Below are 22,393 nucleotides of genomic sequence, written 5' to 3'. Positions count from 1 at the left end.
GATTCAAGGTATTTTTTACCAAAGCTGTTCAAATAACCCATTCCTCTTCTGGGGATCAGGAGAATTTGTTGTATCCCGAACACCACAGTTCTGTCCAGCTGCCAGGAATCTCTGGAGCGTCCGTTCCTCAGCATTCCACAGGGATGCAGACGTAAGCCGTGAGGCGAGTTTCCTGCAGGGTCAGGCTCTGAAAGGTTGTGTCACACAAACACACACACACACACACACACTTTGGCTTTCCTCATACTCCCAGTCCTGGAACGAAACCATAAAAGCACACAGCCCCATCACCCAAGTCCAAGCTAAAGGTCAAGGAAGGAGGCTTACACAGGAACAGAATAAAGAACAAAAATAGATTTACTCCAAAGAATTATTGATTGTGTCTGTGATTTATGGTCCACTTTCGTCCGGGTTTTAAGGAAGCCATTTGGCCCTCAGCTGAGACGAGCCCAGCACAGGATGTGACAAAGAGACCTGCCCATGCATGCTTTATAGCACAACAGGATCTCTAATGGTTTCTTTGAAATAGGGCAGTGGCACCTCTCTCAGCTGGCAGTGGCAGTTGGTGACAGAGCGAAACCGGGCCGCCGTTGTCTCCGCCGCGGAGGACGGCAGCGCTGTCACATCCCGCTGTTTGTCTGAGGTTAGCACTAAGCCCCTGAGCACCACGCCACAATAATTACTCTGTCAGATTATCTCGGCAGGAGGTCCGAGGAGTCGTCTGCTGCTGTTCCAATTACATTCGTAATTTGAAGGGCTTCTCACCTGGAAAGTAAACCGGAGGAGGAAACATAGTTTCGCACACCTCTGATCGGCTACTGACGATTTACATTTACATTTACAACATTTATCAGACGCCCTTATCCAGAGCGTCTTACAACCAGTAGTTACAGGGACATTCCCCCCGTGGAGACACTCAGGGTTAAGTGTCTTGCTCAGGGACACAATGGTAGTACGTGGGATTTGAACCTGGGTCTTCTGGTTCATAGGCGATTGTGTTACCCACTAGACTACTACCACCCCCAATTGAAAGAATTCAATGATCTAGTAAAAATGATGCTCAGTATGAAGCACCAGTGGTTAGAATCAGAGGTGTGTAAGACATTTACTGTACAGACAAAAAAACTGACCATAGTTTGAGCTGAGTTCATTTATTAATGTAATTTATTTAAAGAAACCAAACATAATTAAGAGTTTGTTTGTGTCCTCAGTGGAAAGAGCCCATTAAGAGCTTTCATGAGTATGAATATAGAGTAAATAATGTGTTACATAACCCAACTACTGGGTATGCACAAGCCAGTTCATTTTCTTCATGCCCAGATAAATGAGAAAGGGTGCCCTTTGTAAATGATATCAGTAAGTGGACAACAACAACAATTTTCCATTTTGGATCAGCTGATCCATCAGCTGACGGCCACTGATGCTGTAAGCCGGTAGGGCACTGAAAGGAATGGAAATAGAAGATCCGCTGTGCTGAACCCTTACAGGAGTGACACCTCACTAGAAGTTTCTCTAAAATGAATTGTCGGACCAAACACTGTTGTAACCCCCCTCCACACCAGTAAGTGGTGCTGTAATTCCCCAGTCTCATCCAAAGTGCTCTCCTTGTTTCGCACCTAGGTCTCCACCGCACTGTGTTAAATAACCTGAACACGTTGTTGTTCTCCAACCTTGTCTTTTCTTTAGAAATGTGCCTCGTAGAGTGGATTTCTTAAAGTTGCTACAACCACAGGCATTTTATGCACCATTGTTAAATGTACGATGCATTTGGGGTTATAGGTCATCTGCTGTGCACATGAATATGCGGAAAAGAGAAATTCAGTCTGTTTCCATGCGGACGCAAGGCCAAATCAGATAGAAATTTCACTGGTTTAGAGAAAAATGTTGTTGTGTGGACAGGGTTTAAGATTCTGGTTTAGAGATTGTGAATACATATGCCATTGCCATAAACAAACTGAACTAACTAACTTATTTTACTGCTAACAACACGATGTACACGATTACCTTTTAATCGTGTACATCCAACCATTTTCAATACCACTTTTTCTGGTGTACTCTGAGGAAATACACTTACATTTACAGCATTTAGCAGACAGTTCCCCCCTGGAGCAACTCAGGGTTAAGTGTCTTGCTCAGGGACACAATGGTAGTAAGTGGGATTTGAACCTGGGTCTTCTGGTTCATAGGCGAGTGTGTTACCCACTAGGCTACAACCACCCACTACATCTGTCTGTTCCTTTGGGTGAGTGGTTTTATGATACTTTAGCCTTCATAGACCAATGGACTTTACATTTTATCTTCTTTTCTGTATTCCCCAAACTGAAATGCTTCCAGAACAGTGGTTGTTGTGGTGTTGACGAGGACATTTTTATTGACAGCTGGCCACATTATTCTCAGATGAACGTCTGCTCTAACAGCTGGTGAGGACAACATCGTCTCAGTCATTTTCACAGAGTAGAATCATAATTTTTTGAGAATCGACGGCCAGGTCTGCTTTTCTCTGAATTTGGATACGCCAGTTAGCAAGGACCAGTGCATCGTCCTCATCAGCCAAATGGTACCCACAAATCGTTTTCCAGTATAAGCACGCTAAATTGCTTGAAACCTATCCTGTAAGCAGAGTTAGATTTATACTCGGTAGCTTGCCTAGCTAACGTTAATGCTTATTTCGAGCAAGGCTGTCTAAACGAATTACTTTTTAAATATTTAAAATGATCAACACAGCTGCATTTTGTTCACTTCCTGTGTGGGGTCTGACTTTCACACGGACATGTCATTCACTCTTAGCTGAGACGATCCCCACGTAAAGATGTAGGCAGACCGTAAAGGAGTTTTTGGGCCGATTCGGGTGATGCATTGTTTGTTCATTTTTCAGTGGTAACACGAGAGTAGCGTGATTGTGTCCATCTGGACACGTCTTTTCTTTCATGGGAGCATTACGTATGATATTTGGCACTGTGTGATGTTTAAACGATACTACTTTTCAAACATATGACAACCAGGGTTGGCTAGAAAGATCTCAAGTGACATTAGATCATACCAGATTTTTCCAACGCGGGAATTCCCTCATGGTTTCTAACCATGAATGCTGCAGTGCTACCAATTTGCAGTCAAATTAGTCGCTAATGCTGCCTCATTGTCCCAGAACCCGGCATGTGTTAATGCTGACAACAGCCGGGTCTGATGAAAGGCTTCGCTCTGTCAACCTGTAGGCGCTATATATATATACATGTGTCCGCATCCTTCTGGACTGTCCATGCCAGGCCTAGTTAAAAGCATTGACATGTTTACAGCTTGAAGGCTTGCTGTCGTGAGTTAACAAGTTGCTCACAGCTTACATCAGGTCCACTGGTTCTTACCTGATCCACACATTCCCTGTCCACAGACAAAAGAAACAAAAATACTCCGAAAAGTACAACTGCGGTATAGTTGCTACAGACATTGCTGGTGCTCTCCACTGCAGCACTGCCTGTAATCTGAAGAACTGAGAGATGTATCTGCATTATGCAATGATCACCATAAAAGTGGTGCAATTAAGTATTCCTTCATGTTTTAGAGTTGAAGAAGCAAGGTCTCAGCGTTTTGCTTGTTTGTGCCTGATTTTCCATGTTGTGCATGGAAAAAAAAAAAATCCAGTCTCTAGTGGATGCGGAAATAGGCCACGCCATTCTCTCAACAAAGGCAGCTGTTACAAAACGTTTTTGATGTTTTCATGTATTTAAGGGTTTTTTTGACCTACGAATACATGATTGAACTAGGCTGTGACTATCCTATAGCCTGAAAGATGACCTCTACAGGGGTCAGTCCTGATACATCTACTCAGTTGTAACCTGAGCTGTAATGATACTCAATCCGTGAAAAATGGCCTGTGACAAAGATCCAGAACGGAACCGTGAATTTGAATTTTTTTTTATATCTAATTATTTTTTTTGTGTGGAGTTTTTCCTTGTGTGCAGAAGGGTCAAGTGTAGGGCTTGTCAAAGCCCATTGAGACATACTGTATGTGATTTTGGGATATTTAAGAAATAAATGTTGTTGTTGTTGTAATTGCAACCTCAGGGGAGCTAAGATGGTGCATGTAGATTGAATCCGTAATCATTTAATAAAATATGTATGTATATATGTATGTATGGATCTATGCTCAGCCTTCACACAGCAGCAGCAGGGGGTCGTGTAAAGCGTCGCTGCCCTGCATGACTGCTGGGATTGTTTGTGAGGACTTGGTTTCAAAAGAGGTTCAGAAGATTCAGAAGAGCTGAATTTTTTTTTTTTTACATTCTTTTTAAGTCTGAACATTTGTTTTATTTTTCTCCGTTTCTGAAAATTGGCTCAAAGGGTAAAGATTTCTCCTTCACCAAAAATGTCGAGTTGAGTTGATGCCAAAGAACTGTATTTTTTGTCTAATCTGACCACAACACATTCACGTAGTCCTCCTCTGATTCATTTAGATGTTCAGTGGCAAACATGTACATGTGCTTTCTTGAGCAGGGGAACCATGCAGGATTGCAGCATTTCAGTCCTTCACAGCGTAGTGTGTTTTCTTGGTGACTGTGGTGCCAGCTGCCTTGAGATCATTGACAAGTTCCCCCCAAATAGTTCTGGGATGGTTCCTCACTGTTTTCATTATCAAGACCAAAGCTCTGTGGTCTTGGCCATGGTGCAGAGTTTGGAATCTGGATAGATTGATTGCTTGTATGGATAGATTTTTTTTTTTTGTGAAGCTCCTGTATAAAATACAACTGGGAGCCAGCAATCTTACTGATCGATAGGGGATTAAATAATTATGCATTTTTAAACCTGAAATTACAGACTGATCGTTCCTTTATTAATCGGCAAATGTACAAAATCAGCAGGGGATCAAATATGTAATCATTTACGTTGGGTCACATGGGCTGGTGACAGTGGGACCCATTATTTGGAGCCAGAAGTAGTGAGTGGTTGATCGGGGAAAGCAATGCTTTTACTGAATTTCTGAAGATGTTTGAAACTTGGAATTTTTTTATAGAAATAAAGAGTTAACTGAAAGAGACTGGTGTTGGACTACTGTGTCAGCACCGAGCACGTTGGGCAGCTCCATTTCCCCTTTTCATCTGCTCAGCGGCTGCACGAAAATGCTGCATGAGTCGAGAACAGAAAACAAAAACAAGATCTAAATTTCGGTATTGAACAACCGCTGTTACTGTGGAGCTGTGAGAGGTGTATAGAAGTGATTTGGAGGACGAGATTCATTTGCAGGTTTCTCCTGAGTCGCTGCACGTATCTGTGCCCGCCTATTAGGGATGTGCGGGCACGGATCGTGCGTTCGATGTCACTGTTGGTGATGTGGTTGGGTCAGTAGTGTTCTTCTTTGTTAGCGTTGGAGAGTCTGAGGGCATTAGCTGGTTGAGGTGATGGTCCGTTGATTGTGTGTTGGGGAGATTAGGAGAGTGCAGGGGATACTGTGATTAATGTGAGCGCCCCCTGCCTGTTCAAGTAATAAACCACTATGGGTGATAAATGCTCTGCATCTCTCTTTATGCCCCATCTGCACCTTACTCCACGATACGTACAATGACAATCAGATTTATTTGGCAACTTTAGTCAACAATGTATGACTGCTGCCAGCATTGAAGCAGACACACAAATTGGTCTGCATCCCAGATGGAGGCTTTTTCTAAAGATGGTTTAATGGAATCATGTCCTGTGGTCTGATGAGACCAAGATGAACTTATTTGGTCCTGATGGTGTCAAGCGTGTGTGGCAACAACCAGGTGAGGAGTACAAAGACAAGTTTGTCTAACCTACGGTCAAGCATGGTGGTGGGAGTGAGAGTGAAGTGATTGTCATTGTGATACACTGCATCACGGCACACGGTGACACAACAAAATATGTCCACCGCATTTAACTACCACCTTAGTGAGCAGTTAGCAAAGGCGTGTGTGGGGACGATGCTTTGATCCTGTGGCACCTTGGCGATTCGGGCCACATTCCAATTACAGGTCTGCTTCCTTACCTGCTGGGCCACCACTGCCCTCATGCATCTAACCATGTCATGGATATGGGTTGCATGAGTGCTGAACATGAATGCCACGTCTATGAGGCCTAGTTGGATTGAGGATTGGGAACTAAATTGGCTGTAGGTGCGACTATATGAGAGAATGGTAGCAGTCAGAATAGCAGGGCAGAACCGATGTAAAGTTTACCTCTAAATGAAAACCCACATAGTCCGATGCCTATAAAACAGCCGCCACTACCACTGGCGTGGCTCTGAAGAGTGCTAATTACTTTCACGTCTCTAATTCGGCCGTGTTTTCTCGCCAGACGCCGTCTGGTTCTCTCTCCCTGCTGCATGTCCTTTGTGGGCGTAATTAAAACGGCCAGATTATACCTGTTTCTGCTGTTTTTGCAGAGTGAAGACCCCCAAAGGGATCTTCTCTGCTCTCCGGAGAGGGAATCAGACTTTTGATCCTCGTCACATCAACCTTCAAGCAGCTTCCGTTCACTCGCGTTGTTCATTTAATTATTTTTGTATCTATTTATTTATTGAAGATGCCTTGGCATCATTTCGCCGTCACCGCATCCCTGTGAAATGCCCCTAGAGGTAGTCTAGAACCCGTGTGTGCCGTTCTGACGTATTTGACTCAAGTTCAAACTGCGTCTGCAGACACTCGTAAGAAGGGTTTAAATGAAAAATATTAAAGAGCGGTGGAGAAGTCGCCTTGTCACACAGAGGCAGACCCTGTTAAGCATGACTGATTAATTAGCAGTCGGCCTTCATGCGAAGTGGCGCTGCACTTCTTATTACGCCACGCTGGTGCAGTGTCTCAGGAGAGAGGCAGGATGGGATGAAACCGCTTGGTTCCTGGTGCTCGGTTGATGTGGAGTGAGATTTCACACGTTCTCCCTCTCCTAACGTCCCACTGATTAACTGGAGGGAGATGTACATGGCTAATAAAAGGTTTGGCTTTTGCCCAGCTATTTATTTTTGTGTGTTTCCAGATACAGACCAAACTCTGTAAAGTGAAAGTGAAGTGATTGTCATTGTGACACACTGCAGCACAGCACACGGTCCACACAACAAAAATTGTCCTCTGCTTTTAACCCATCACTCAGTGAGCAGTGGGCAGCCATGACAGGTGCCCGGGGAGGGTTTGCTCAGTGGCACCTCAGTGGTACCTTGGCTGATTGGGATTTGAACCAACAACCTTCTGATTACAGGGCCTTTTTCTGAACCGCTAGGCCACCATATACCCTAAAGTTAATTTAGCATTTTAATAATTACCACAATTATCTACTTCATAATGTGAAAGCAAAATGTATTAACATCATGGAGATAAAAACTAATTGGGCATATACCCTTACGTTCCATTGAGCAATTATCTCATTATACATTGTGTTGCTGGAGCGTATGTGTTCCAAGCTGTCTTCCTCTGTTCTGTCCTAATGGGGACCAAGAAACATCACATATATAGGACAACCTGAGGATTCATTTCTGACATTAGAAAGTAGGAATGGGACAATATTTTTTTCCCTCTATATGATTCACTCCATGATTATGTTCATGATTATGGAAATTATCCGGTATGATACAACCACATTTTCAGAGTTGGGGGACACTACTACTTTCAGTGTTTGAGAATCGTCATGCATGCATTTGCAAAGCAAGTATAGAAGTTAGGCAGACTTGAACAGTGGACTTGAAGTTAAGGAAGTTAATGACAATGGCTTACATCAACTATGGTAAATCTAAACTCAGTATGAAATCAAATACACAGTAGAATTTGTTTATTGTTTTTTCTCTTTTGAAATTGCCGCATTATTGCATATTGAAGGTCTTGATGTATTTTAATATGATGTGAGAATATACATATTTACACAGAGGATGTCAATAAATTCCAGACTATAGAGCACACCTAAGATGCACCTACTAATAAAAAAATAAATTGTACATTCATAAGCCACACTTGTTTATAAGCCGCAGATGTCCCCATTGAAAAATTTAACAGAGCAAGATTTTTTTTTTTTTTTACTTTTAATTAAATTAATTTGATATTCGGTAATATCCACAACTACATACAGTGGGTACAGAAAGTATTCAGACCCCCTTAAAATTGTCACTCTTTGTTATATTGCAACTCTTTGCTAAGATCATTTTAATTTTTCTCTCATTAATATACACACAGCAACACATATTGACAGATTTATTAACAAAGAAAAACTGAAATATCACATGGTCCTAAGTATTCAGACCATTTAATGTGGCACTCATATATTTAACCCAGGTACTGTCCACTTCTTCTGATCATCCTTGAGATGGTTCTACACCTTCATTTGAGTCCAGCTGTGTTTGATTATACTGATGTCAATGCATGTCAGAGAAAATGAGAATCACGAGGTCAAAGGAACTGTCTGAAGAGCTCAGAGACAAAAATGCGGCAAGGCAAAGATCTGGCCAAGGATACAAAAAAATTCTGCTGCACTTAAGGTTCCTAAGAGCATAGAGGCCTCCATAATCCTTAAGTGGAATGATTTTGGATAATGGCTGAAGTATAACCAATAGTGAAAAATTTAAGGGGGGGTCTGACTTCTTTCCATACCCACTGTACATAACACAATTTTTTCTTTTTTTTTTTTTCTCGGAACAGTGTTTTTAGCAGTATTAAAGGGCGATGGTAAATTGTGACCATAGCCGCCTTGCGGCTTACTGTAACATAGTGCCATTTCCCCGAAAGACGCTTCACAACGTCACGTCTGTTATATACCCCCTTGTCCTTTGTGTTGTGGGTATACTGCCGAGTGGAGGGTAGAGTTGTAGACTGAGAGACTGGGAGAGTCTGGCACGGAAGAGAATGTGCTGGCAAGGTTCACTGTGTATGTGGCAAGAACCAAGTTAGCCTATAAAAAGCATTGTAAAAGCCGCAGTTCTCAAATCGTAGCTGCTTATAGTCTGAAATTTTCAGTTAAAGAATGTATATTAAAATTTTCCACTTGGGATCTGATTATTCTGAGGAGGCCTCTGGGCCTTATGCTAGTGAAGTTGTGCAAATGTGAAAAGTTTTGGATTTTCAGTGCCAGTAATGGATAAAGTTGAAAAGGAGCTTCAGTGATGACATTTCAGAGAGACGTGACCATATTTGACACTTGGGCAATGCAGGTGTGTGTGCAGCAGGAGCAGGGGGGTGGTCTTGTTTTTGAGTCAGTCATGCCGACATCAAAGAAAAACTCATGCTGCACAGCTTACACACTCATGCAGAGTCACCCTCAAAACACATACACATTCCTCACCCTCACCTTCACCCTGAATCCTCTCACGCCTGTACCATCAACACACTAGCACACACGCCAACACTAATTCATCTGATCACACTTTATCACCACTTTTTCCCCTCCTGCCGTCTGACTCTATATCTGCTTTTGCTGTTGCCCTCTTGGTCAGGTTTTTCCATGTCTCTCTCTCGCCTGTGCTTTCTCACTCTCTGTGCTTGAGTGTGTATTCTCGTGGGAGGCAGCTGTGTATTTGATATATAATTCATTTCCCTCCTCTTTCCTCACTCAGATTCTGTAATTAATGACCCATCTGTCCTCTTCTGCTGCGATGACAGCCAAAATGCCTCCTCCACAAGCAATTCAGTACACTTACCCCTGCCATGACCCCCATAGCACACCATACCTTACCACATCATACCATACCATATCCTATGTCATACTATACCGTACAATACTGTACCACACCACCAAATATTACACCATACCATATCATACTAAATATCATACCGTATGCCATACTATACCATCCCACCACAAAACTAACTTACCTTATCATACCTTACACAGGGTATCTGTGGATCCTTAAAATTCTTAAATTGGATTTTCAAAAATTACGGCCTTACATAAAAATCACTAGTAATTCATAAATTCAGATTTAAATGTCTTAAAATATACTGCAGACCCAATAAGTTTATTTACGGTTAACCTCTAACTAATTTGGCGAATTTCTAATATGTGTTTTGCATTTTTGCGTATGAAATCGGAATTAGCAGAACTGCCTATGGAGCCAGATGGCAAAATTCTACACTCACCAGCGGACATGTATCCGTTGACGCTCCTGGGATAATCCAGAGGGAAGAGTAGAAACAGGACCTAAGAAACAGGAAGCACAGATGTTGTGCTCCTGGGATAATACAGAGGGAAGACAAGAAACAGGACAGAAGACACAGGAAGCAAATAAAGACAGATAAAAATCTGGCTTACTTGTAGTAGTCAGGATGAAATAGAGGATGTCACATGACAATGCTATTACATTAACATAATATTATGCGATTTATATTATGAGGACTGAAGCGGCAATATTTTTCGTTTTATGCAGTACATGCCAAAAGTTTGGACACACCTTCTCATTCAATGTGTTTACTTTATTTTCATGACCATTTACATTATTACTGAAGCATTTGTTGCCACACACTAGGAAAAAAGTAATATATAAATATAAAACATATTTAATAGTTTCTTCAAAATAGCCGCCCTTTGCTCTGATTACTGCTTTGCACACTCTTGGCATTCTCTCGATGAGCTTCAAGAGGTCGTCACCTGAAATGCTTTTCCAACAGTCTTGAAGGAGTTCCCAGAGGTGTTTAGCACTTGTTGACCCCTTTGCCTTCACTCTGCGGTCCATCTCACCCCAAACCATCTCAACTGGGTTCAGGTCCGGTGACTGTGGAGGCCAGGTCTCTACTTTTTGTTAAGTACATAAATCCACATTCATAGTTTTGATGCCTTCAGTGAGAATCTACCAACGTAAATGGTCATGAAAATAAAGAAAACACATTGAATGAGAAGGTGTGTCCAAACTTTTTGCCTATTTGTTTTCCATTCAAAGCCACACCCACCCCGTACAACAGCACAGCTTTCTTAAAGCAACCCGCACATTTTACAAGTTGTATGTGTGACGTTACGATGATAGCCCAGGTTGGAATGTATATGGAGACTGGCAATTGTTGTATTTAAAGTTGTAGTTGAGAAGGCAACAACAAATACAAAATTGTATAAGCACCTAAAACCCCAAAATGTCCCATTTATATCCAGCAGTTGCTATATACAGGTTGGAGGGTCATACATTTGATGAAAGTGGCCTTAAAGTGTTAAATATGGCTTAATTTTAACTTGCAGAACCCTGCTTACAACACCGTACTACACCTTACCTTAGCACAGCATACTTTACCACATCATACCATACCATACCATGCCATATTATATCATGTCATAATATAACGTACAGACACCATACTATACCATAATAACAGATACTACACCATACCATACCATATATCATACCATATGTCATACAATACCACCCCATACTGTTCCATACCTAACAACACCATACTACACCTTACTATGCTGTTTAGGTAGCTATATTGGGGCAAAAAAGGTTTTGGCATCCACTCATTGTGCAAGTTCCCCCACTTAAAAAGATCAGAGTTCTGTAATTTTCAACTGTGAGAGACACAACGTAAAAAAAATCCAGGAAATCCTGCAGTGCTTGAAAGATCCCCTGCTTAGCGCCAGCACATGTCCATGCCCTTCTAAAAATTGCCAGAGACCATCTGCCTGATCCATATGAGGACTGGGAGAATATCATGTGTTCAGATGAGGCTAAAATACAACTCGTATTTGAGGGGGGGGGAATTCTTGAGTTGCATCCCAAGAACGCAATGCCCGCTGTGAAGCATGGCGGTGGAAACATTATGCTTTGGGGCTGCTTTTCTGCAAAGTGAACAGGACAAATGATCTGAATTAAGGAAAGGATGAATGGGGCCATGTATCGTTGAAGTGTACCTTTGATGAAAATTACAGATCTCTCTTATCTTTTTAAGTCGGGCAACTTTCATAATCATTGGCTGCCAAAAACTTTTTTGCCCCACTGTAGTCACTACTAGGAACACACTACTTCAGCAGTTGGAATGGCATGTAACAGTCTTCTGTATCACACACCTACAAACACGCCAGACCGTTGTGGGTACAGGGCTGCTGTGTAAGGGCTGTGTGTGTATGTGTGTGTGTTCATAGGCTTTTCAAGTGAGCCCGGCCAGACTTTCAGAAGCCGTTTTGGAGGCATCAAAGACAAGTGCTGCGGTGAGTCACCGGCTGCCTTTCCAAAAAGAACCCAAAAAAAACAAAGACAAAAAAAAAAAGTTTTGTTTGATATGCATGTGTGTGTGTTTGTGTGTGTGACGTTCAGGTGGTCAGGACTCATATTCCACATGCATGAACCAGCAGCTTAGAGTAGTACACCAGAGCATGTGTTTATTATCATTTTTAAAAATATATTTTTAATAATATGCAAAAACATATCAAGACCTTATTTCTTCGTTCTCGCACTCATTGTCCACCTCACATATTGGAAGTGGAATAACAGTCAGCTGTTCATAAATATGTGTTGCCCAAAGAGTCGGAAAACTCAAACATGGTCTCAGTGTGCAGTTTTGACGGGTGAATATAAAAAAAAAATCTATGTATTAGCAATCCATATTGTGCCGTTCAAATCTACCTTATACACTTTTTATTTTTTTAAATTTGCATTATTCATTTTATTTTGCAGGGGAAAAATTGTTTTTCTTCTATATTAGATCCAATGCAGGAAAAATCTCATCATACATCATTGGTGAAGTTGTTGAACCCTGTTGCTGGTAACCAATCAGGTTTTTAGGTCCATCCATAATCCCCCACACCTCATGTAACTGATTTAGACTTTCAGGGACGTCTGAGATCATGAGGAAATGGCTGGGACAAGTGTGTGTGTACTAGCTGGCATATTTCTTTGCTGTTGTATCAAAAATGTATGAGTTGTTACCCTGGCATATGGTGCTTGGGCTCCACAATGCTTAACACTGGCCCAACACAACTTTATTATATAACGGGCATATTAAATCATGGACAGGGACTGTGAAAGCAAAATGTTTAGACTGTAGTCCTTTTCATAAATCTATATGAATTTGGTGTTAAATCAGATGTGAGATGTCCGCCTCTACAAATGAAATGGGAGGAAGTGGAACCCAAGAATACTTACAAAACAGTTCAGTTGCCACCATCTTTGTCCAGGATTGAAAATCCACGGGCGTGGGCGTGAGCATTTTAATGGAGGATCTGCCAACCTGCAACTAGATTTACATTTACATTAGATGAAAGTGTGGTGGGCAGTGCTGCTGACAGCATGCGGTTGGAGTGTGTAGTTCAGTAGAAAGTCTGTTATTTGTTTGCTGTGGGTTTACTGTCTCCACATCTACATTCCAACACATGTATTTAGCCTTAACCTGTAATTTTTTGTGACCAGCAAGTTCAGAAAATTGCTTTTGTGAAGAACCTGGATTCGATATGAATTTAATCACATGCGGTGATCACTACAATGTCTATAATTGTAATGTATTATTAGAAGGTTAATGTAAAAGTAGATGTTGATATAAGTATATAGCTGAATTATTGTACAAAATACCTGCCTCTGTGTATTTTAGCAAACCCTGGAGAATAACCTGACCAACCTGGTGAAGAGGAACACGGAGCTGGAGAACCAGATGGCCAAACTCATTCAGATTTGTCAGCAGGTGGAGGTCAGTCCTATACACAGACACACACACACACACTAACCATCAATAACTTGCCATATATGTGCAATGAGCAAAGTCATGAATCTGTAGGGTCACCAGAACCTCTACCCCATTATTATAAGACATCTGTTTTGTTGATCTGCATTTTGTCCCTTCAGATGTGTGCGGTTGTTCTTCACTTGTTTGCTGGAGGCTGAATGTCAGATTGAGCATGAAAATGTGAGAAATGCACGTGGTCACTGAGGCTTCATTAGTGGAAGTTCACCTCAGGCTGTGTTTCTGACTGGGGAGTTACTCATCAGCCATTACTTCTGAAGGTTGTTCTCAGTTTTTCTTGTTAGTGATGTACGGCTGAAGTAAGTGCCAGATAATGTTTCAGGTGATTGGATATGCAAAGTAACTGAGCACTGTCCTTTTTTTTTTATTAAGTCAATGTTGCCAAATTTGTAAATAAAAAAAAAAAATCAGCCACTTAAAACAAGGACACACACTTTAATAACAGTGTCAAACACACCCGGGTTGTACTTCAAAAGCCATTCAAGTGACAAGCCATTGTTATTTAATTTGCGCCATGACAGCCAGGACCCTGGAGATCTGCATAGCCTGCAGGTTTTTGTCCTGGAGTGAACCTGACAAATCTCCTGGCAAGGAACGCATTTGAAGCGGCTCCATTTGCATTGCAGTGATTTAATGAGCAGTCGATGGCGTCGCTGTGGGAAGATAATGAAAGTGCAACAAAAAACCAACCAACTTCATCACAACTAACATAACAATTCAATATAACTGTATGTGGCTGTTATACGTTCTGGTCTAGGTCAGAAACGTGAACTATTAGAAAGAGGGAGGGAAACGCCACAAACATTTGAACAAGGTCAACTTGAAACACAGTCAGGCCACGAAAAAGCACCGGGTAGACTAATGGGAACAGGGCATCTGTCTGGCGTATTTTCCCATTCTCCTTTTCCTCTCCCCGTCTCCCCGTCGCAGCAGACCCACGCCATCTTTAACGGCCTCACTCCGAGGGGAGTGCAAATCAGAGTCAGGTCTGGGAGGAGTTCCGTAAATTACAGGCTCCTCCTACAAAAAGGAAAAACACAAACAAGACAGTGAATACAGACCACACATCACATGATCACGGGACATAACAGGCTGTGAGGTACAGGGCATGTTCCAGATGTCTGCATCGATCTGTTACTTTCTGTAAATTAGATACTCACCCATTGTTCACTAACACATTGATACCATCAGACAATTTAGACTCAGCAATTCACCTACATGCCAGAGGAAACCTGCAGTGTTATTTGAACTCATGATCTTGAAGATGATCATGATCAGTTAGTCAAGAAATATTGCTACATTATTTATTTATCAACAATTTATTTTATAGATTTTTTCGATGCATTAATATATTAAAATTAGCCAGCTTTTGGAGTGCACAAGACATAAAATCTATTTTCCTTCTATTCTAGGTTACCTAGATCACCTGACCTCTTGTTGGCATGCTCACAATCGGACAGCTGTATGTTTTACTCTCTGAATAGATTGTCACAATATTTCTTGTGTGATGCCAATTCACACAGTGTGAAGCAAAAGGTCAAAGGTCAAGATCTCAGCAGATCAGTGCCCCTACTTCGGGGCAGTGGTTGGCCTAGGAAATTGACTCGTTCATTTTCTGTTCGAATCCCAAACTCCCAAGGTGCCAATGAGGTGCCACTGAGCAAAGTACTGTCCCCCCACTGTCCTCCCCCCTGGGCACCTGTCATGGCTGCCTATTGCTCCCTCTGGGAATGGGTTAAATGCAGAGACAGGATTTCACTGTGTTCACTTTGTGCTGTGGTGTGTCACATATGACAACTAATCACTTTAACTTTCATGGTATAGCAACACCTCCAATTCATAATAGATATTGAACCGCTGTTTGTTTATTCATTCGCTAATGTCACATGATCAGCAGGAAAGATAAACCTGAAATTCACTAATTTAATTTATTCATTTCTAATTTATTCATTTTTAAATTACCTTAGTTGAAAAACATGCTGTACAGGTAATAATATAAGCAAACAGGACATAGGTTAAAATGACAGAGCAATAATACCAACAATTTATGCTTCAATGAACCAATAACATATACATGCAAATCACAGAACCCCTTAGAACCCTGATTCGCGCCACAGCTAAGAGTTGATGCTGTCAGTGAAGACTGACTTGAGATCCTGTCTGAAATTAAGTTCAGTAGTCTAATTCGCAAACACAACTCTAGACACGATACATGAATGTTGTGGTCAACTGTATTAAAGGCAGATATAGGCCTAAAGTTGGATAGAACACTGGGGTCAAGGTTACTCTTTTCAATGAGCGACGGTACTACAGCCTGTGCAGCTGGAGTGCAGCTGGAACACAACCAGAAATCACTGACGAATTAATGTGGTCAACAATGCAGGGACTGAGGCTATTCAACGTCTCCTTGATAAGTCAAGGTTGCATACTGTCAAGAGGGCAGAAAGAATGTTTATTTAAAGCATACAGCAAGGATTATGGCATTTTGGCCAAAACAGGGCCACCAAGTCTAGTATGTCAGTACATGTAGGGTTAAACAGCTAAAATAAATTAGGGTTAATATTACAATAGTCATCTAGTTAATGGTGGTAAGAATTGTAAAAATCAATGGTTAATTGTGTGCACAAAATAAGTTGGTGCACCAGATTTAAACTGCCATTGTAATGCTAAATAAAACTGCTAAATATGTGAGCCACAGATGTCACTTACACATTAATTCAGACCAAAAGACAGCACAAGTTCCAGTGTTTGTCCTTTTTCAGGCCAGACACTGACTGAATAAGATTGAATGTGTCAGTGAGATTCATAAAGTCCTTTAGCCAGGTCCAGATTCGCAGCAGACATGAATATTAAAGTCACCAACAAGTAACTCTTAACCATTTGAATCATCTGTAAAATCTCATATAAAGTCTTTAATGTGTTTAGATGGATGCTAGACCAGTTGTCTTCAGTTCAAAACTAAAAAATGAATCCGACGGCATCCCTCAACACTGGAAACTGGATCGGAAGCAGGGTCCAGCCCTCCACCTTTGCCCACCGGTGAGGAGGAGCTAAAGAAAGTACAGTCAGGAAGGAAGGAGCTCAGAGAACAGGGTGGACTCACACACTCGCATCTAGGTTTCCGTCAGAAACATAATATCCAGACAATGTGAAATAATGATAGCTTATCCTGACCTATGGGCAAAGTTGGAGGTCTGGTGGCTGTCATTCATTTCTTAGTTTTGAACTGAAGATATTTGTGAGAAACTCAAATATGTGAAATAATGAAGAAATTTACTCAGACTCAGGGATCGGGGTTCCCTTGTGTTCTCCCCCGTGGCAATAGGCCTGCCTCTCCCTGGGTACCCGAGTCAGTGCTGGGGATGGTTCCAGTTTACAGCCAGGGGACCACTAATAACAGGCAGGATCATACAAGGTCCTGGAGGTCCCAGTCAATAAATGAATGCACCTCTGAGCTATGTTCGCGCTCACCTGACTTCAGGAACGACTGACAAATGCCTGGTTCATTGAAAACATAATGTATCGATAATCTAATCTTGAGAGGCTCGAGGGAGGCTCTCGAACCTAGCTTAACTGCCCAGTTGTTTGCGATCGTACGCCATTGGAGCAGATACATATTGGCCTTATAAACCGAGTACATTGAGAGCAAGTAATACTGTTTTGTTCTCTTTTCTTTGTTGCTAAGTGTTTATACCAATCTTGCATCAACCAAGCTGAGACTGCAGAGGCGGATGACACATTAGTGCCTTTGTTCCCCACAGTGGACACCTTAACAGTTGAGTAATGTGGATTTGGTTCTGTCTTTTAAAACGTAGCACCGTCGATGAAGTACGACGGCAGGGCGAGCTGTAGCTGCTCACGTCTGATTCTCTCAGAGCTCATTTCCTCAGCCTATCCATTGAGGCTTAAACCAATCAGGGGCTAAAATGCCAGCATCCTCCTCCCATAGCGTGGGCTGCTCCCTCAAGCATTTTTCTTTTTTTTTTCCTCCATGGAGATCTGCTAAATAATTGTACAGGAGGATGATGTGACTTGGCATTAAGTAATACAGCGCAACCAGATAATTATGCACATAAACTCACTCGGCAGCTCAATGCTCCTCTTTAACCTCCGAGGGATATGCCAAAAAGCACATGTCCCTTTCAGGCACGCATTTTTTGGTATTCTGGGCCAAGTCGTCCACTAAACACCACATCGTTGGCTGTGCAGTTGCTTTAGAAAAGGCGCTGAGGGGTCGGCGTCTCTGCCAGAGGACAAAGAAAACCCAAAGGATGGCTGCTCACCGGCTTCCTTCTCCTGCAGTCAATACTTTCTCTGCCCTCGGCTCCCTGAAGCCTCTCAGGCTGCCTGTAACATGCCTTTTTGTCCTTTTTTAGTTTCGCTTGGAGAAGTTGCTGCAAAGACACACACGTTCATGCAAATGCAGAACTCGACCCAAATCAAGCATTTTGGTTCATGCAAACAGTGTCACAAAGATTTCCACCCTCAAGCACACAAAATCCATTCGCAATGCTAAACGCAAGTCCATCCAGCCGCCCTGGATTCTTCACAAGAATTGCAATGTGGTGCAATCACCACAGATTTGACCAGTCACCGCGAGTCCATTACATCGGGCAGCCACATGAGCATGTAGACAAATGTCTTTAACCCACAGAAATCACTACTGTTTTATTCTCACTGGAATTATGCATTTAAAAAGTGGCAATAAGGCATTTGAGGCCACAACAAAAATCCTGTGAAATCCTCAAGGGATTGGATAACATGGAGATGTGTTTGTTTCATGAAAACACAATCCACAAGCAGCTTTTGTTTGCAATGAAACAATCTTTGCAATGAAACAATCATTTCTTTCTTGCTTGAGAAAATGACTATTTGGACGCAGCTCAACTAACTTATTAGAATTGTGATGCTGACATTTTTTTTATATATATACATGTGTGTTGGATGTGATTGTCTATGGATCGGACAGACTAAACTTTGTTGTACCTTGGTAAGGGTGTGTGTTTGCAGTGTTTCTCACGATGAATCGAGTGCAGGGAAGTGCATCGTCACACTGGAAAAAATACGTCTAGATTACTGTCACGTTGCGGCGGTAGTAAGACAAGTCACATATGCACGAATAATCATATAAAACTATTTTCACAGAATGTAGTAGTGAGGTCAAAAAGGTGCAGTTCATACGCACAGGGAAGCACACCCCCCTGCCTTCTTTCTCGATTCAGTAAAAATGCTGTATAAGTGATTTTAAAATTTCTGCTGGATGGCAGAAATTGTTCCTGTCTTTGTGTTTTTTTTTTTTTTTGGTAAAACACTGTTGTAAGCACTCAGGGAAACATTGATCCTGGAGATCAGTGTATCAGACAGTGGAGGAAGAATCACAATATTGTTGTATATATTTATTGTATTGTGGTTGTGCCCCGCCCTGTCTCTCCAGAACAATTAGTTTAAACGTGAGAAATGGTTGAAGGTTGCCTAAGCGTGATTAATCTGCAACCCTGGAGCCACCGTCAGGAGGGTGGGGTCAACATTTACTGACTCGCTGCTGGATCATTAATAACCGTAACCTGCCCATCCTGCACGATTTAAAGGAAGTAGAGAGAGATGAGGGGGATATCAGGGAGGAGAAGTGACAGAGTGTCCCTCTTAGACACTGAGCACCTCCTCACCCATAACCCACCAGAGGTGGCCTCAGATCTTCTGATAGAGGCAAAGCAGGACATGTAGACATCCAGACTGCACTGCAGTGCCAGTGATAAATCAGCCCTGCATTACAGGGAGGCTGAATTGGAGTTAATGGTGTGTATGAGTAAGTGTGCATGAGGGTATGAAGAGTGTGTGTGCATGTAATTAATGCAGCCTAATTGGACGTTAACTAGCTTAATAAGCTTTGTGAAAACACTACTGAGGATGCTGATGGGATTGTGCACTTCCTCTTTTCCCGCTTTAAGGACTGAACTGCCAGTGCCTTCTTATGCATGCACTGTGATGCATATACAGGTCACCATCATAATTAAAAATAATAATAAACGAATGAATACTACATGATATTCTGTATTTAATGTTAGATAATTTTATGTTTTTCATTTTATATCACAGTTACATACCCTGTGTTTTGTATAGTAAAAAGATTAAATTAGTTTTTACCACGTATGGTGGTAACCAGCACATTACTTATGTTAACAGCTATTACTCTTTTACCGTGTAGCAAAGTCAGGCTCCAAACCATCTGAGTGGGTAGGCATCTTTGGAGCATAATTCCTGAGGTCAGACTCTTACAAACTCACTCAGCAGCTCTTCCTGATTCAAAAGGTGGCAAAAAGCATGCAGGGATTCCTTAGGTAACCTGAAGATAATGGACCAGTGTGACTTTGTATACTTTGTTCAGATCTCATCTTGATGGGTCTGGATCTGAATTTTTTTTTAACCGAGAGGTTGGTCTCTGTGCCTCAGGTGAACACAGCCATGCACGAAGCCAAGCTGGTGGAGGAATGTGACGAACTGGTGGAGATCATCCGACAGAGGAAACAAGTCATCGCCGTCAAAATCAAGGAGTCCAAGGTACCAGGATCCGCACCCGTCCCTCCCACACAGTTCCTGTCAGCTCTGTAGACTTTTGAAACACTGTAAATGGTTCTCAGGAGATGATGAGTTAAAAGGTGTGTTTTGGCTTCGATGGGATTCGAAGCTGTCAGACGGTTGCGTGGCGCGTGCGGAGATGACAGCTCGTTCCAGACTCGTTTTTTTGTCATCGTGACAGCAGAAGTGAGACCTGTCACAGTCCGTCTTTACACCCAGACTACAGCATCTCCTACAGGGCAGGACAGGTCTCCACATAGTGAGGAAAAGGATGGGGGGGGGGTCTTGTTTACTCATAACTTCCTGTTAGAGACCAGGACATGAGAACCGGGAGTCTTGAGGGATCAGTAGCACGTGTTTTGTCTGGAGCACCAGAAGCTTCTCACGTTTCGCAGACACGGGCTGAGGGGCGGAGGAATGAGAGCGCCAGTAAAGTGTGTCTTCGCAGAGGCAGCATAACATCTGAGCCTCATCGGAGCGGCTCCAGGCACGTCTGGGAGAGGACGGAGGATGGAATGAAAGAACGAGGGGCGGCAGGGAGCGAGAGATGTCGACTCTGCAGCAGAACTGATGAGATTAAAGGGAAGCAGCCAGATTCCCAGAACCCCGGAGCTTCTCACGCTGGCCGGGTTAATCTGTTGCAGTACAAACAAACACTGATGGAGGTGAAACCACAGCTGCTCTGGGTCACTTTCAACCGCTGTGGTGCAACAGCAAGTCAACCCGACTCAGCTCTACTCACCTTTTAGGTGTTCCATCAGGAGGGTTGTAGCTGTTTCCACCCCACTTGTCGGTTTCAGCACAGCTTACTTCAAACCCTGAGGTGACACACTACTGTACTCAATGTAGCCTGTATCATATTATTTTAGTAAACCTGTTTGCTGATACTGATAGAGCACCCTGCCACATGGCCAAAATCATTCAAAAATTGGTTGAGGTTGTTTTGAGGTCCCGTCTCAAAATTCTCCAGAACTTTGTCCGGTCAAGCATCTGTTGGATGTGCTGGAAAAACAAGTCCTTGGATGCACTTCCTCAGAACTTAGAGGACTTTAAGCATCTGGCTCTGGGCTATTCTGGTGGCAGTATTAGTTGGATGGTCATAATGTTGCATCTGCTTTGATAGTTCAGCAAGTTCTCGCGTGTCACATCGAAGATGTTGCCACTGCAGATTCATACTGCATACTTCAGTACCGAATTGTTGGCATGCTATACCAACTGGTTCCAGTGGTAAAGTGCTGGAGCTCTCAGCTCCAGTCAGCTTTTGCCAGGTCTCACTGACCCAGCTCTTCCAGATCATTATGGGTGGTAGTTGCCTAGTGGGTAACACACTCGCCTATGCACCAGAAGACCCAGCTTCAAATCCCGCTACCATTACCATTGTGTCCCTGAGCAAGACACTTAACCCTAAGTTGCTCCAGGGGGACTGTCCCTGTAACTACTGATTGTAAGTCGCTCTGGATAAGGGCGTCTGATAACTACCATAAATGTAAATGTCATTATTAAACGAGTAACTGCAAGCCTGCCCTATTTTGAAGGCTTCACATGACATCTCAAAAATGGCTTGCGAAGGCTATACCATTGTTTGTATCCAGAGTTGAAATTTTCAAAGGGCACAGTCTACAAAGGCTTGATATCTAATTTTACACAAGATCACTTTACGTAGCCATCATTGAATATTGTTTTCCTTGGTTTTACTTTACTCACCTCCTGCTTTCAGACTCCGTCTTGCCACACATTTGTTCAGAACTGGCCTTTGGATTGCATTTTATCTTTGACCTCATTGAATTTCCAACGGCCCTGTTGCGTTTATCAAATCCTTAATTAGCTGGATCAAGTGGGTCTGGAATTGATCTGAACAATGCGGCATTCTGGATAAATAAGTCTGCGTCTCTGTCTGCTGGTCCTCACCAGTAAAACAGCCAGTATAAAGCAGAAGTGATGAAATGGCGCCCATCCCTGGAGTTTTGGCATAATTGAACACAGTGACGAGTGGCATCTATTAAGAAGTCTCTCAGGAAGCTGTTTCCTATTTGTGGGAAGCAGTGATCCTATTGATGTGAAAGCCGGCAGGAGATTACTGGCCTTCAGTCGTGAATTATCTCAGCTGAAACCCAAACGAGCAGCTTTAGCTGGTCTAATGCCATTCGAAACCCAGATGCAGGAAGGGTTTATTTCAGGTC

At 42.4% G+C, this 22,393-nt stretch overlaps 1 protein-coding gene across 6 annotated transcripts in view; it reads left to right on the top strand.

Annotated features, from left to right (window-relative positions):
- LOC114783535 (probable E3 ubiquitin-protein ligase MID2) overlaps positions 1-22,393 on the top strand; it is a 111,473-nt gene that overhangs the window by 73,791 nt on the left and 15,289 nt on the right. For 4 of the 6 annotated variants that reach the window (XM_028969020.1, XM_028969017.1, XM_028969018.1 and 1 more), the window contains exons 3-5: positions 12,046-12,111; positions 13,488-13,583; positions 20,088-20,195. In XM_028969020.1, the coding sequence (XP_028824853.1) occupies positions 12,046-12,111; positions 13,488-13,583; positions 20,088-20,195 (270 nt within the window). The remainder of the gene's footprint in view (positions 1-12,045; positions 12,112-13,487; positions 13,584-20,087; positions 20,196-22,393) is intronic. The other 2 variants (XM_028969021.1, XM_028969019.1) reach the window with 1 other exon arrangement.

Source organism: Denticeps clupeoides, unplaced genomic scaffold (genome assembly GCF_900700375.1).
Source record: "Denticeps clupeoides unplaced genomic scaffold, fDenClu1.1, whole genome shotgun sequence".
Taxonomy (NCBI): domain Eukaryota; kingdom Metazoa; phylum Chordata; class Actinopteri; order Clupeiformes; family Denticipitidae; genus Denticeps; species Denticeps clupeoides.
The sequence above is the reverse complement of the archived record's forward strand: the minus strand, read 5'-3'. Positions and strand labels throughout refer to the sequence as shown.